At 39.6% G+C, this 14,647-nt stretch overlaps 3 protein-coding genes across 3 annotated transcripts in view; 2 read left to right on the forward strand and 1 right to left on the reverse strand.

Moving 5' to 3' along the window:
* Positions 1 to 3,242: 3,242 nt before the first annotated feature.
* On the reverse strand, positions 3,243 to 5,394 carry LOC144648097 (uncharacterized). Its single transcript, XM_078507732.1, has 3 exons — positions 5,321 to 5,394; positions 4,467 to 4,592; positions 3,243 to 3,715 (listed from the first exon to the last, which is right to left on the reverse strand). Exons 1-3 carry the CDS (start codon positions 5,331 to 5,333, stop codon positions 3,243 to 3,245), a joined length of 612 nt encoding a protein of 203 aa, XP_078363858.1. The 5' UTR covers positions 5,334 to 5,394.
* A 465-nt stretch (positions 5,395 to 5,859) lies between these two features.
* LOC144649155 (uncharacterized) lies at positions 5,860 to 6,998 on the forward strand. The gene is made up of 2 exons (XM_078508613.1): positions 5,860 to 6,169; positions 6,844 to 6,998. Exons 1-2 carry the CDS (start codon positions 5,860 to 5,862, stop codon positions 6,996 to 6,998), a joined length of 465 nt encoding a protein of 154 aa, XP_078364739.1.
* Positions 6,999 to 7,921: 923 nt separating this feature from the next.
* The window catches only part of LOC144649152 (uncharacterized), a 49,334-nt gene continuing 42,608 nt past the window's right edge, over positions 7,922 to 14,647 (forward strand). The window contains exons 1-7 of the mRNA XM_078508608.1: positions 7,922 to 8,228; positions 9,419 to 9,568; positions 9,902 to 10,024; positions 10,125 to 10,247; positions 10,373 to 10,495; positions 10,833 to 10,955; positions 11,051 to 11,173. Coding sequence (XP_078364734.1) covers positions 7,922 to 8,228; positions 9,419 to 9,568; positions 9,902 to 10,024; positions 10,125 to 10,247; positions 10,373 to 10,495; positions 10,833 to 10,955; positions 11,051 to 11,173 — 1,072 coding nt within the window. The remainder of the gene's footprint in view (positions 8,229 to 9,418; positions 9,569 to 9,901; positions 10,025 to 10,124; positions 10,248 to 10,372; positions 10,496 to 10,832; positions 10,956 to 11,050; positions 11,174 to 14,647) is intronic.

The raw sequence follows: 14,647 nt of genomic DNA on the forward strand, positions 1-14,647 counted from the left end.
CACTATACTGTCAAGTCCCGCCATGCGGACACCTCGCTATTAAGGACACCTGTTATTACGTACAGGAGTTGAAGTACCGGCGAACAAGAATTACTGAAAATAACTCCCGCTACTACGGACTTTCTGTATTGCGGGCACTAAATTGTGATCCCGAGGGTTTCCGTTGCAGTGAGAGTTAATTGTATATTGTGTACTTGTATCAAACAACACAAGTTGAAAATATCTTTAGGTCAAAAACTTTTTCCACGCTTTATTGGTAAATACTGACATTACACACTACAAGATACACTTCTACAAATATATTACGAGTAAAATGTACTGTATAATACAAGTGCCAAAATCCTCACAAAAAACACAAACTTCTCGGGCTGATAGAAATTCTATAAATATATTCACAATACTATTATTTAAGTATCTGTGTATTAAGCATAAAAAAATCTAACGCATGTGGACAGAGTATCTGAAGTTGCAATATTCTATTTTAAAATGTGCACTACTTACAATAATATTAATATCGATACGTTTTGCAATAATATTATTTCTATTTGAATTATATAATTTCTACCACAAGAATTTGTTAGTTATTTTCGTGGGACTTAATTTTCGCGATTTTCAAAAAATCGCGAATTATTTTTTAATGTCATTACGTATTTTTGGCCAAATCGCGAAAATTAAGTCCCGCAAAATATACCTGTTCCATTTTCGCGAAATTAAGTTCCCGCGAGAATAAGAAAGAGCAAGGTACATGTGCATTCTTTTTTTATAAATATCTAATATTTCAGCTGTTGCAAACCTCCCACAATAACGAGAAATTAAAACTATATTAGGCTACAATAAATGTCTAGAAAACAACGACTATTCATTCTCTGTTTCCATCTTACAAATGTTTAAAGTCTTATAAGTTGTAGCTCAATAACCGTGATAACTTTTTGTTCTTTCGAGTTATTCATACCAATGTCAAATTTATGACATGCTCAACTTTATAGGTGAAATATATATACACCACAATGAAATGGTTTGGTTTGCGTGTCGTACAAAGGGGTGTACTCTCAAACTTCAGTTATATTTTGAACTATTTGTTGCTACATGTTTTCATAACATCATGATATCGTGAATTGATTTTCTGGAACGAGAAACTACAGATACGCAGGCTCTACCAAACTTGGTGTTTTCTATGTTCTTAATATCCGTTTCTTATTTTTATTTTTTTTTTTTAATAAATTCACATTGTTTAACGAGGGTTCCGCATAACAGTTTTGGGACTGGCAAACCTATGGCCCTCGGATCCCCGATCGAGTTGGAATTTAAAGGTGTTGGTTTTTGTAGAGAGAAAAACCCTAGGAGCAAATACGAGAACCACCCACAAACTCAATTCACGTATCAGGTTGACGCGTCCAGGAATCGAACCCGGGTCAGATTGGTTGAAGGGCGAGCACTATCACTACGAGCTACTACGCCACCTCAATTCGCCGTATCCTCCATAAAGTTTGTGTGGATATCATAAGAGTATTATCATGAGGAGTCCTCACAAATTATCCGTACTTCTCCGTAACTAATGTTATGAGGATGTTTGAATATTATAATTTGCCTGATTTTGACCCTACTCTCTTAACTGATGCTAAGATTAAACACTATGTAAGTCTTATGCAACAAAAGTATATTTCACACTGGCAACACACTATTCGAAACTCTAAGAAATTAGAATTCTATAACACTTTTACGGACGGATATACGCCTTCCTGCTATTTGGATCTTACAAGAAAACTAAATAACAAGAAAGAATTAGTAAAACTTAGAATAGGTAATCATAAATTATTGATCGAAACGGGCAGATATGATCAAATCCCAAGGGATAATAGACTTTGCCCTACGTGTGACTCAAACCAAATTGAAGACGAAGTTCATTTACTTTTCCATTGTACTTAATACTGTAGTTTTAGAGATGAATTTTACCAAAAAATAGAGAATCAAATACCAAAAACAACACAATTACCTCCTATGCAAGCCACCAAAAAATTAATGAATTCTGATAATTATTATTTAAATACTCAACTAATGAAGTTCATTGTGAGATCTGCTTATCTCACAATGAATGTGTTACATTACTCTCACAATGAATGTGTTACATTACTTTCATTCTATCGAATGAAAGTAATGTAACACATACATAATTTCTTTTTTCATTTCGGTTACATGATTATTATTGTTATAAGTTTCGCTTTAGTTTAGTTGTACGCTTTTACAATACTGTATTTACTTATAGTCATGCAAATAAAGCTTGTTGTTGTTGTTGTTGTTGTTGTACTTCCATTCACCCATCCGTCCGTCCGTCCGTCCATCCATCTATCCATTTCTATCTATCTGTCTATCTGTCTGTCTGTCTGTCTGTCTGTCTGTCTGTCTGTCTATCTGTCTGTCTGTCTGTCTGTCTGTCTGTCTGTGTCTGGCTGGGTGGCTAGCTGTCTGTTACGTCGTTAGTCTGTTTGTTTTTTTTTGTTTCCTCTTTTGTTTTCTTGTTTTTCTAAATTTTTTTTCTGGCCGTCACAAGTCATGTGACTTAACCTATCATCATCTACACCAATATGACAGCATTAAAAAACAACTAATAGACTGCAAAAGTTTTAGGTTGTCGCGAGTAAAGCGTCAGAAGATAGAAGAAAACTAATAGCATGATGAGCACAAAGCAATTTTCATTTCCTTTTTTATCACTTTTTTCAATTTTTGTTTTGTTTCCGTAATCAGATATTTTTTACAGGGTGCAGGGATTAGCCGCACGCCCAACTCCCAACCTGGAGGATCAGTGACTATCATTTTGTCTGACCTCAACAGTCCGGCCTCAAGAGTCCTCATGGGCCCAATGAGGATAAGTAGATTTTCTCACTTGATGTTTTTTTTTTCGCCTAAGAAAATAAACATTTTTAATGAAAAGTTTGATGGTTAGCAAGGCGAGGCTTCTTTTTTTGATTTTCAGAGGACAAATTTGTAGGTTTACTGAGTATCTCTGTCCCAATGTATGCCACCATGACCTTTTGGGCATGTTTTCCTACTTTATTAGCCGATAATAAAAAGTTCTCTTGTCCTGAAAAGCGATGACATCACAAGAAGTAAAAGGAATTCAAAGGAGTTCGGGGTGTTTAAATAACAACACAACAAGTCTAAACTTCTTCGTTTACGCCGGTGGTCATTCTAGTTTAAAATCCCGATTAAAATGAAAACATTTAAATTTTGATCCTTTGTGAATGTTACACAGGCACGTACGACGCATAGACATCAGCGCAAGTCTGCCCACTATTATCGGACTCTGAACAATTAATCAAGTCCTCTCCATACCAGATTTGAAATTCTTGGCCAACAGACACTGACAGGGGGGTGGCAAGTTTGTTAAACACAAGCTCAGCGGAGTTCACACCAATTCCAGCAATCGAATATGAATAATATCTCGACTTACAATTATTTTCATTTTTTGTGTAATTCGCGATCAACAGGGCAGTCTTGTTTGGGTATGTTATGACGCTAAGAAGCCTCTGGTCTTCATAACTGCTCTTTTCACAACCCCAGTAGGATGCTGGGAAATTGGAGTTACAAATGAAGGAACCGCTCCTGTGAACAAGTTTGAAGGTATGGATGAGGCCGCTTTCTTTTATGGCAAATATACCATTGCTATCATCTCGAGCTCCAAAGCAGACAAAAGCATCGTTGATCTTTTTCCAGTTCTCTGAAATAAATACATGCCAATACTTGATGTAAAAAATGAAAAATCGTAGACTTGAATGCAACGCCTTGTAACTGACAGGTCCTGGCCAGACCGTGAAGATGTGTCGTGTGACCATTGCATTCAGTGGTTTATTATGAGGATATTGGTAGCGGCTTATAATAAATTCGGGAAACTTTGAGTAGGCAATTATTGTTTTCGTCATGTGATATAATGTTTAAATGTAAGGTTAAGTCTGCGGACGAGCCTAGTGGCGCATCAAGCCGGAGCTTATCCCAGTTTCTGTACATGAAGCGACAAAGAGTACTTCTACTCCCCCCTGGATGGGAAGCTTGTCCATCGCAGGGTACCCCCCAGCAAAAGATTAGGCGTCACATGGCCACAATTTGTTCATTGTTAAAACCTATACAAATATGTACTTAGAATTATTCCTCAGCTTTATTAGTGTAGCTGCAATAGAATGTGTTTGACATGAATATCTTAATCATTACAAGCCACCTCAAAAGACCCTAGTCAGCCACGCCTTTGTTTTTGTTTACATACGAAAATTTCAGTAGCGTGTCTAAACGGAAGATATCACTGTAAAACTGCTAAGGATAATTAAAAAAAACCTCCAGCAACACAACTCACAGCAGTGTAAGAAGATTTCGCTTCGCCACGCAGTTTTCATAATTTCTTTGCATCGAAAATGGCGGAGGCTGGCTGTGGTCCTTTACATGACGGTGATAATATTCACGTCGCAAAGTTAATTTACCTGCAGAACACGAGCGTCCATCTCCAGTAAACCCTTCTTTGCATGTGCAGTTATGTCCGCCAACAGTGTTGGTGCAGTTTGCATTTACGTCACAGTCGTGGTTACCAGTAATGCATTCATCGATATCTGGAAGACGGATTAGAAAACACTTTGTGAACCCCATCCCCAGACCAGGGGGTGGAAAGTGCCCACGCAGACTTTGACCGCTTATATCTTTTTCAAGATTCACCCAAACGCTACCAAACTTTTCCAGTTTGTCTAAAATATATCTGGGAATAAGTTAGAAGGGTAGGTTGCATGTGTCGGGAACTTTACGTCACCATGACAACGGCATATTTGACAGACTTTTTCCCCAAATTTGTATTTTGTGTGTTCCTATTAATAAAAATAAACTTTAATGCAATTATTTTACCTTTTTAGGTGTTTTGAACCGTTTTATTGATTTTGAGTGCTTTTCAGTTATTTTGGGCGGTTTCTGACGTTTTGGAAAAATTTTGAAATCCAAGATGGCGGTTGTTTTGACACTATGATATAATTGTCACGTGATGTGATGTCATCATCCCACGTGACGTATATCAAAAGATAAATTTTTGGACACACTATATATCCTCTTAGTTTGATTGTGATTGCTTAAATATTCTGGAAGTCACCGAAGGAGCGGAATTCCCCCCCTCCCCTTCCAATCTGAAAAGATCCAAACAAGCTCGGTCTGAATAGAGTTCATCTTTCAAATTGAGTTTTAAAGACAGAGGCTCTGATACTTTATCAAAAAAAAATCAGTTCTTTGTTTTAAAAAGAAGAAAACAACAGCAATTAACAACGCAGAACTGACATTAAAGCAAATTGTGACTAACCTTCTAAGTTCATGTCACAATAAACCAAAACTGCCGTTCCAGTCCCAGTTGGATCCAGCCAGTACTTGCTGCTAATGGTGTCTTTGCCTTCGCTTGCCTTTATTTCCTGACACCGTTCGCTTTGATTTTTTAACTGATGAAGGCTTAAGCAATAGCCGAAACGTCTTGAAAAAATAACATCAAAACACAGTCAGCGACAAACCTTCAACAAACTATGTCTTCCCCTGACTACAATTACACTATTTTCAAAGTCTGCGAACACCGCGCCCTTAACCGCTCCCGACAGGCGGCTTACTAGCTAACTTTTTGGGGTTTGTTCTAGTAAAGCTACGCCGTGTTCACAATTAGAGATGATATCAAATCAATATAATCTTAACTGTATCAACTAAAAAGAAATCTCAGTGGTCGGGATAGCCCTCCTCCTCCATCGAACGAGATCTGATGTTTTAGTGGTTTTATATTTCCGTTACTTTAAATTGCTTTGTTACCTTTAAATTCCTTTTCTCTCTGACTCCCTACAGTTTCAAAATATCAGGAAAATGTTGTGGACGGTTTTTTGTTTCTTCCTGTTCGGCTTCCAGTTCATGGACTGCGCATCTGCTGGTAGTCAATGTAGAGAAGAAAGGAGCATAAATGGGATGGCTCTACAGGGATTCGTCTTCAAAAAGTTTACCGTGAGAGCCCTTCACGAGTGTGATATCAGCTGTGAAAGAGAAATCACCTGTCAGAGTTACAATTACGCCGCTGGGGAAAAGTCGTGCGAACTGAATAACAGGACTAAAGAGGCAAGACCCGAGAATTTCCGCTCAAACCCTGCATGGTTTTACAAAAGACGCTTGAGCGGCCGGGGTATGTAATCATTATCAGTCATTTATATAATGAGAATAATAAGTACTTAATGGCCGGCCCTAAGGGAAAAAATGAGTTTTGTTTCCCCGAGACCCTCAATGTTCCCCGAGGTTAATTGCTTCGCACTGATCCCGTGGTTTCGAGCCACACGTCCTGTGCACACGCTCAGGGAGTTATCTGTTACGCTCTCGTCCAATTAAAAGCTGCGTTTCAGTTGGGAGGTATGACATTGACTTATTGCCCTTAGGGACGGACCATTATTTTCTTGGAGGGGGGGGGGGGGCGGATGAAAAATTTTCCTCTGCAAACTTTTTTTTTTTTTTTTAGTTTATGCACCTCTGCAAACATTTTTTTTCGAAATTCTTACTACTTTTTGTTATGCATATCGTGTTTGCAAACAATTTATTTTGTCTTTCCAGGCCCTGTAAACAATTTTTTTCAATATTTTTCATCCCCCCCCCTCCAAAAAAATAATGGTCCGTCCCTTATGTCGACACCAGTCGGCACTCGGCAATGTCTATAGGAATCTACTGTTATATTAATTATAACATAGCCGGCTAGCAAAGTCGCGCAATCAAATTCAGTTTTCCTAAGCATATTAAACCATAACTCAATAGTGCACGCTTAAGCATAACCAATCGTTAATCAATAGACATCTCTTTTTCTGATCAAAGCTCCACTGGGTTCCATTCAGGAGCTACCAGCGCAGTCGTGTCAGGAAATAAAGGCAAGCGAAGGCAAAGACACCATTAGCAGCAAGTACTGGCTGGATCCAACTGGGACTGGAACGGCAGTTTTGGTTTATTGTGACATGAACTTAGAAGGTTAGTCACAATTTGCTTTAATGTCAGTTCTGCGTTGTTAATTGCTGTTGTAAAACGCACCAATCATTGGGCATTTATTTGATACCATTGTTGTAGCAGTAACTAATAACAATTTGTTGTATTGACCCGTCAAAGAAAAAGAGCTGGAAAGTGCTGTTAACCGATACCAGCCACCTAAAGTTTTCTTTCTCGAATTTGCCTTAAAGCGAATTACTTCGACTCAAGTTAAGGCAAGAGCAAGGCGAACATTTCGGTCGATTTTTTTGTTCAGTTCTTTTAGTTTTCCTTTTCAAACTAACTTTTCGACAAAATGTTTTTGCCAACATAAAAAGGTTTGATAAGATGATTGGTTCGAGTTTTTACACTTCCCAGTTCGTTTTGCTCAAAAACAAAACGAAAGCCAATGAATGGCTTTATTTTGATTAAAAATGTCCTTTTTCAGTATTTCCAAGAGAGGATAAGCTCTCTTGGTATTTCTTATTTTGAAGACAATTTGGATAACATCGATTTACTTCCAATTTATTTCAAGCATTTGTTGAGAATTACAGTTCGCCAATCCTCGCGTATTATTCAGGCGATTATTGCATCACAGCTATTGTAGTCATAAACGGTGTAAATTAATACAGCGTGGTGTTAATCAGGGGTATAATCTGCTGAACTTAACGACTGAATTGTTTTGTATCGATTTGTTTTTGCTCCGTACTATATGGTGTTTCTCCTGGAACAAATTATTCAACTAATTGCGTCACATAGAAAAAAAATTTATAACTTCGCTTGCCGGTCGAGAGGTTAGGCGCCACAATTTTATTCATTTTATTGCAGTTAATATATCACTAATTGAATTTTACTTTCATTGCATTTCATTAAATTCTTTAACAGTTTTTTAAAAATTCACTTTTGTCTCCATACAGTTACAAAGATTTAGAAAATGCTGTGGACGGTTTCTTGTTTCTTCTTGTTCGGTTCGTTGATGAACTTCGTAACTGCTGATGATCGATGCAGAACAGAAGTTAACATACCTGGCATGGCTCTTAAGGGCTTCGTCTTTAAAAAGATGTCAGTAACAGCCCCTTACAAGTGTGATGTCAAATGCGAAAGAGAAATCAACTGCCAGAGTTATAATTATGTCAGTGAGGAAAACTTATGCGAACTGAATAATCGCACCAAGGAGGCAAGACCCGAGAATTTCCGCTCAGACCCTGCACGGTTTTATATCAGACGCTTGAACGGCAGGGGTATGTACTCAGTTTAACTTGAAACATTAATGCATATTACACGGCCAAGGTTTTGTTATTTTCCGGAATTTTCATTAAATTTCGAGAGTAGTTTTAACTAAATTAAAAAATTAATTTAAAAATTTAAAGTAATATTTTTCCACTGCGGCACTCACCAGCGATATTTAAACTGGCCCTCGGTTTTGTATATACGTGCATAACAGGAAAAGCTCTTGCAATGAATGATTTGTTCAAATTGTGTCAAGCCCTGCAGCTCTTTAGGAGCTGGGGAAGGTACCATTAAGTTTTGAGCTGAAAACTTCTTAGGATGTACATTTGTCACGCGTACAACGAGAACACACATAGTCTTCAGAATTTTTTAGAGTTCTTTTTTCAAAGGCCAGGCATCGTGGCACACAGACAATGATAAATTTTAAGTTTTAATGACTTGTGAAATTTTCTCATGTTTTCCATTGAAGCTTCTTGTTCATGAAGTTGTTCATTTCGTTCATATCTTTTGTTAGATGGAGGTGGCCCAACAGTTTCACCAAATGTATAGTGACCGTAAAGTTTGCAAAGAAACGATTTCCCAGAAGGAGGTATTCGTCGCCTCATGTAAATTAAAGAGATTCAATCGATATACATTTACTTGATAAGCGTATAGAAATCGATTTCAAAACTCAATCGAACAAACATGAGTAATCCAGAAGTCAACTTTGAAACTGTTCCGCCGGACCATATTCAAAAACCCATATCGAAATCCGTTTCAATCTTCGACACTTTTGGCCATCCGTACCTTCTTTTGCATTTGGTGTGTTATTCAAATATTCCTTCACTGTTTTAACAGGTTATTTTATATATTTAAACGAATTTGATGGTCACTTCCTATGCCTAAGTTTGGCTAAAATCCATGACACAGTCCCTTTAACCATTAGCCTGCTTGCTATCGGTTTCCTTGTCGAAATCCTGACCAACTACAGTCAACTCTCGCCTTGAGGACACCCCGCTATTGCGGACACTCGCTATTACGGACAAAATCCAGATCCCCGGCAAAAGAGGTTTGACTGGAAATGACTCCCGCTATTACGGACTCTCGCTATAGCGGACACTAAACGGCGCCCCGAGCGTGTCCGCTGTAACGAGAGTTGACTGTATCAGCCGATAGAAACCACTGATTAATTGTTAAATATATTAATCTTTTCCTTATCAAGCTCCTCTGGGTTCCATTCCTGAGCTTCCAGCGCAGTTGTGTCAGGAAATAAAGGCAAGCGAAGGCAAAGACACCATTAGCAGCAAATACTGGCTGGATCCAACTGGGACTGGAAAGGCAGTTTTGGTTTATTGTGACATGAAATTGGAAGGTTATAGTCAATGATAATGTTTAATGTCATCTTTCTAATGCCAGTTATGGTAGCCTGTTCCAGGCGTTTCGTGATGGAGCCTTCTCCATTTTTTACACTCTCCGGTCTTCGCGCTACTCCTGTTTTTCGCTCTGCTCTCCGGCCCGACGAACGCCTGGAACAAGCTACAACTTCTGCTTTGTTGTTTTCGTTGCTTGTTTGTTTGTTTTTTTTTTAAGTCAAACTCCTGGACTTCTCTTTGAGTATCAGAGCATTTGTATTTTGGGCTCCCTTTCATGTAAAACGTTTGAACGTGTCTGGGTTTTTTCTTCGTTTCAATCGGTTATTACCCAGATATCGATGAATGCATTACCGGCAACCACGACTGTCACGTGAACGCGAATTGCACAAACACTGTTGGTGGACATAACTGCACGTGCAAGGAAGGATATACTGGAGACGGACGCTCGTGTTCAGGTTAAGTATGTTCACTTCAATGAGTTAAAGCAACTGATAACTGGTGTTCACTAAAGCCAACCTTTAAACGGTTTGTCTTGTGTATCCCTTGTTATTGTAGATATCGATGAATGCAGCAATGGCAGCCATAAATGCAACGTAAATGCAAACTGTACTAACACTATTGGCGGACATAACTGTACATGCAAGGAAGGATATGTTGGAGATGGACGCTCGTGTTCAGGTAAATTGTCTTTACTGACTTCAGTGTATGGAAGCATATTATCAATGAGTTAAAGCAACTGATAACTGGTGTTCACTAAAGCCAACTTAAAAACGGTTAGTCTTGTGTATCCCTTGTTACTGTAGATATCGATGAATGCAACAATGACAGCCATAAATGCGACGTGAATGCAAACTGCACCAACACTGTTGGCGGACACAACTGTACGTGCAAGGAAGGATATACTGGAGATGGACGTTCATGTGCAGGTAAATTAAGTTCACTTCAGTGAGTTAAAGCAACTAATAACTTGTGTTCGCCAAAGCCAACTTTGAAACGGTTTGTCTTGTGTACCGTATTTATTCGATTAAGCGCCCAACCTCGACTGATAAGCGCCCTCTCCCAAACTCCAAAAATTTAATAAGCGCCCAGGGCGCTTAATCGAATAAATACGGTATGTGTGGTGATTGTTTTTGTTTGTTTTTTAAGTCAAACTCCTGGACTTCTCTTTCAGTATCAGAGCATTTGTATATTGGGCTCCCTTTCAGGTAAAACTTTTAAACGTGTCTGTTTTTTTTCTTTTCGTTTCAATGGATTATTATCCAGATATCGATGAATGCATTACCGGCAACCACGACTGTGACGTGAACGCAAACTGCACGAACACTGTTGGTGGACATAACTGTACGTGCAAGGAAGGATTTACTGGAGATGGACGCTCGTGTTCAGGTAAATTAAGTTCACTTCAGTGAGTTAAAGCAACTGATAACTGGTGTTCGCTAATAATAATACCAACTTAAAATCGGTTTGTCTTGTTATTGTAGATATCGATGAATGCAGCAATGGCAACCATAAATGCGACGTGAATGCAAACTGCACCAACACTGTTGGCGGATATAACTGTACGTGCAAGGAAGGATTTAATGGCAATGGAAGTTCGTGTTCAGGTAAATTTACTTTCCTCCAGTGTATGAAAGGAACCGTAATAACTGAAGTCCCCTAAGATTAATGCATTACTTTTATATAGAAACCTAGATTTCGAACTAAAGATGGGGGGGGGGGGGCGTACTCGCTTAGGAGGAACAGCACCTTGTTTATACCCAGAAGAAACAAGGACAACGACCCGCCTTCTTACAAATTGAACTTATATGATCAGTAAAGTAAAGTTTGGAGTCCATTGTAACACCCAACAGCTTGAGATTTTCAACTACTGGTTTGATTTCCTCTTGTTTCACACAAATTGCATGCGCCGCACTGTTATTATCCTGATGGTAGCCAATGTTCATAGTTTGATATTCTTCGAATCACTCAGTTAAAGCCATGTAAGTAAGAGATCTAGGTAGCGTTAAATTAACGATCGCAAGGCATTCGTCAATCAGACAGTCGCCTAAATAGTTCATGATTCTACTACCACTAACTGTATTACCGTAAATGATCTAATAAACGACCACTCTCAAATAAACGCCTCGTATCTAATAAACGCCCCCTCTAGGGTGTTAAGTTTGTATTAGACACCCCGTGTCTAATCGATCGACGCCCCCTCCAAGAATCGCCTCAAAAACCGAGGAAACGCTCCAAAGAGCAAAATCACGCAATTTATTTAGTTTCTTGACTCGGACATCAAAGAGGGCAACGATTCCAACTTGGTTGACCGCGATGACTATAAAGACATCGATATCAATCTATGAACGACATCTCTAAGCTTTGCATTAGGCGCAGATTAGATTTGTCTCCTACTCATTCTCGTCCCCATAGCCCTTTCGTTTCTCTTAGCCGGCTTGGCACGAGAAAACGGAGGGCTCTGGGGACATAGGATTTTTGAATTAATTCGAATTTTTTTGATTGGCTGTTTGGAACAAAGAATTCCTAAACGGAAGTCGAAAACGTAACGACTCTCTCATACATTCTTTTGAAACATCATGACTGCATACATGAAGACCGGAAGTCCTAGAATCTAGGACTGGAAATCCTGTGTCCCCAGAGCCCTTTGTTTCCTCGTGCCAAGGCCTAGCCGGCTAAGAGCTATGGGGACGAGAAAGTCTCCTACTCACAACCTCTGTTTTTTTCTATCTTACTCCACGAGCAAACTACGCGTCTTATTTGTTTTGTTGACGTTTTTTACAGTTAAAGGGAATAAACGCCTCTCTCTTGTAAACGCCTCATATTTATTAAACGTCCCTCCTAGGATCCCTAAAATTTAATAGATGCCCCGCGGGCGTTTATGAGATCATTTACGGTATTGGCTGGGGAATTAGATGTTTTAGATTCATTTAGATGTCTTGGATTCATCGTTTAGATGTCTTGGATGTTAGCTTGCGTGTAAAAGAACATTGTTTATGGGGACGCCACATGACTGCTTTAAAGCAATCAGCCACAAAGCTGAAAAAATCTTTCATAGTGTTACATAAAATACCATGAAATATGCTGCATGCAATGGAAAGGAAATAGACTACGAGCAGTCCCTATATTTTTACGCAGAGTCCGTCGAGCTTGAAGCGAAATTTTTTGTTTGAAAAGTCCCAGTTTCGCCTCAAGCTCGACGGACTCTGCGAAAAAATAGGGACTGCTCGTAGTCTAAAAAGGAAAAAAGCAGGAGTCACATACTAGATTCCTACATGTACGGCGTCAACCTCGTTCCCAGGGTCTCTCTTTTCCTGCCCCCCAGAGCGGGGAGAGAGAGAGACCCTGGGAACGAGGTTGCATGTACGTTTACGTGAGCGACAATTACTTGCTCCGCCTTCTCTCGACCCGGCGGGTAAACCGCTTTATAGCGTGTTATAGCTCTTCCCGCATGTAATAATATAACGAAACCGATGATCGATTCCGTATATATGTTCAAACAGGTTTGCCACAAAGTCCATCATACGATCTTAATTTCACGAATAGTGGTACAAGTGACTATGTCATTCTCCATGGCCTCCAAATAACCGATGCATTTACCACGTGCTTCCGAGTGCGAACAACAGACAGAACACCAGGGGACAAAACGGTTGTGAGTTACAGTATAAGCTCGAACGACAATGAAATTCTCATTAACAGGATGTCTTCAATTTACTTATGGATCAACGACAAACGAGTGTAAGAGTTAAATAATTCTACTAGCCTGCGAACAGACTCCCGAGAAGGACAGAGCGAAAAAGGAAACCAGCGAGCGAAGCGAGCCCCCAGCTTCACTCCACTTAAAAACTCCACTTGGGAGCCTGTTCGCAGGCTATAATTCTACAGTCTACTAAAACAAGTAACGCTTTCTTTAAAACCCAGCCCCATGCAATCCATAAATTAAGGGAGGTATGGCTGGGAACAATAACGGCAATATAGGAACCAAGAGAGGTATGGATTTCAAATTTTATCGGTTTTAAAACGATTTCAACAGGATACGCTGTTTTAAATCACATCATAAAAATGACCACAGCGTCATCAACAACGCTATAATGTCAACTTGACTAAACTAAGTTACTGATAACAATATCGTTAATATTATTTCGTGTTGAACAGAAAGAGGGCATCAAAATATACATATACAACCTAAAGGCCTGGCCAAACGGAGATTGCGTCCACTTGCGTCTCCATTTGGCCAGGACTTGTGTGCACTTCCGTTGACTTGCGATGACTTGCGTTTCACCGCTTGGACACCCAACGCAAGTCTTGCCATGGATTACTATCCATGTCATCCATGGTCTTGCTGTTTACTTCAAGTACTGAATTGCAGCGCGCGCAGTAGCATTGGAATGGCTTCTTGACAACTTGCGTGCACTTGCGAGTAAACTTGCGAGTCCGTTTGGCCAGCCAATGCAAGTCTATACGCAAGTTCAACTTGCGACTACTTGCGTTACCATTTGGCCTGGGCTTAAGTCGCGTTCAACCAAACTGGGTATTTGCCTACTGTAATGTAATTTACAAGTAATAATCACACGTATTTTCGTTTTAGAGATACGAGAGTCTCCGCAAATGACGGTTACTGGCATCACATATGTGCTTCGTGGGAAAACAAAGCTGGCTCCTGGAAGCTTTACAAAGATGGCGTCTCAGAAGCCAGTGGGTCAGGATTGAAGACTGGTCACGTGATCAAGACAGATGGAATCCTTATCATTGGGCAGGAGCAAGATTCGTTTGGAGGAGGATTTGACGGGACCCAGAGCTACGTTGGAGAGCTCACTGATCTGAACATGTGGAACAGAGTCCTCAATGCCACTGAAACATCCAAGCTGTCCAAGTCATGTCACGGGGGGACGGGTAACGTCAAGAAATGGTCTGATTTTAAAGTTGGAATAAGAGGTGGTGTAAGGGTTATTTCGCCCTCGGCCTGCGAGATTTAAGATGTGGTTCTTGTAACCTTACCATGTCAAGAATGAATGAAAGTAGCGGCTTCTCTATTCGATGAATATTAAAGTATTTCAAACTTGTGTTGCGTGTTTTTTGTG

The sequence above is a fragment of the Oculina patagonica genome, chromosome 4 (assembly GCF_052425735.1).
Source record: "Oculina patagonica isolate OP01 chromosome 4, crgOcupat, whole genome shotgun sequence".
NCBI classification, from domain to species: Eukaryota; Metazoa; Cnidaria; class Anthozoa; order Scleractinia; family Oculinidae; genus Oculina; species Oculina patagonica.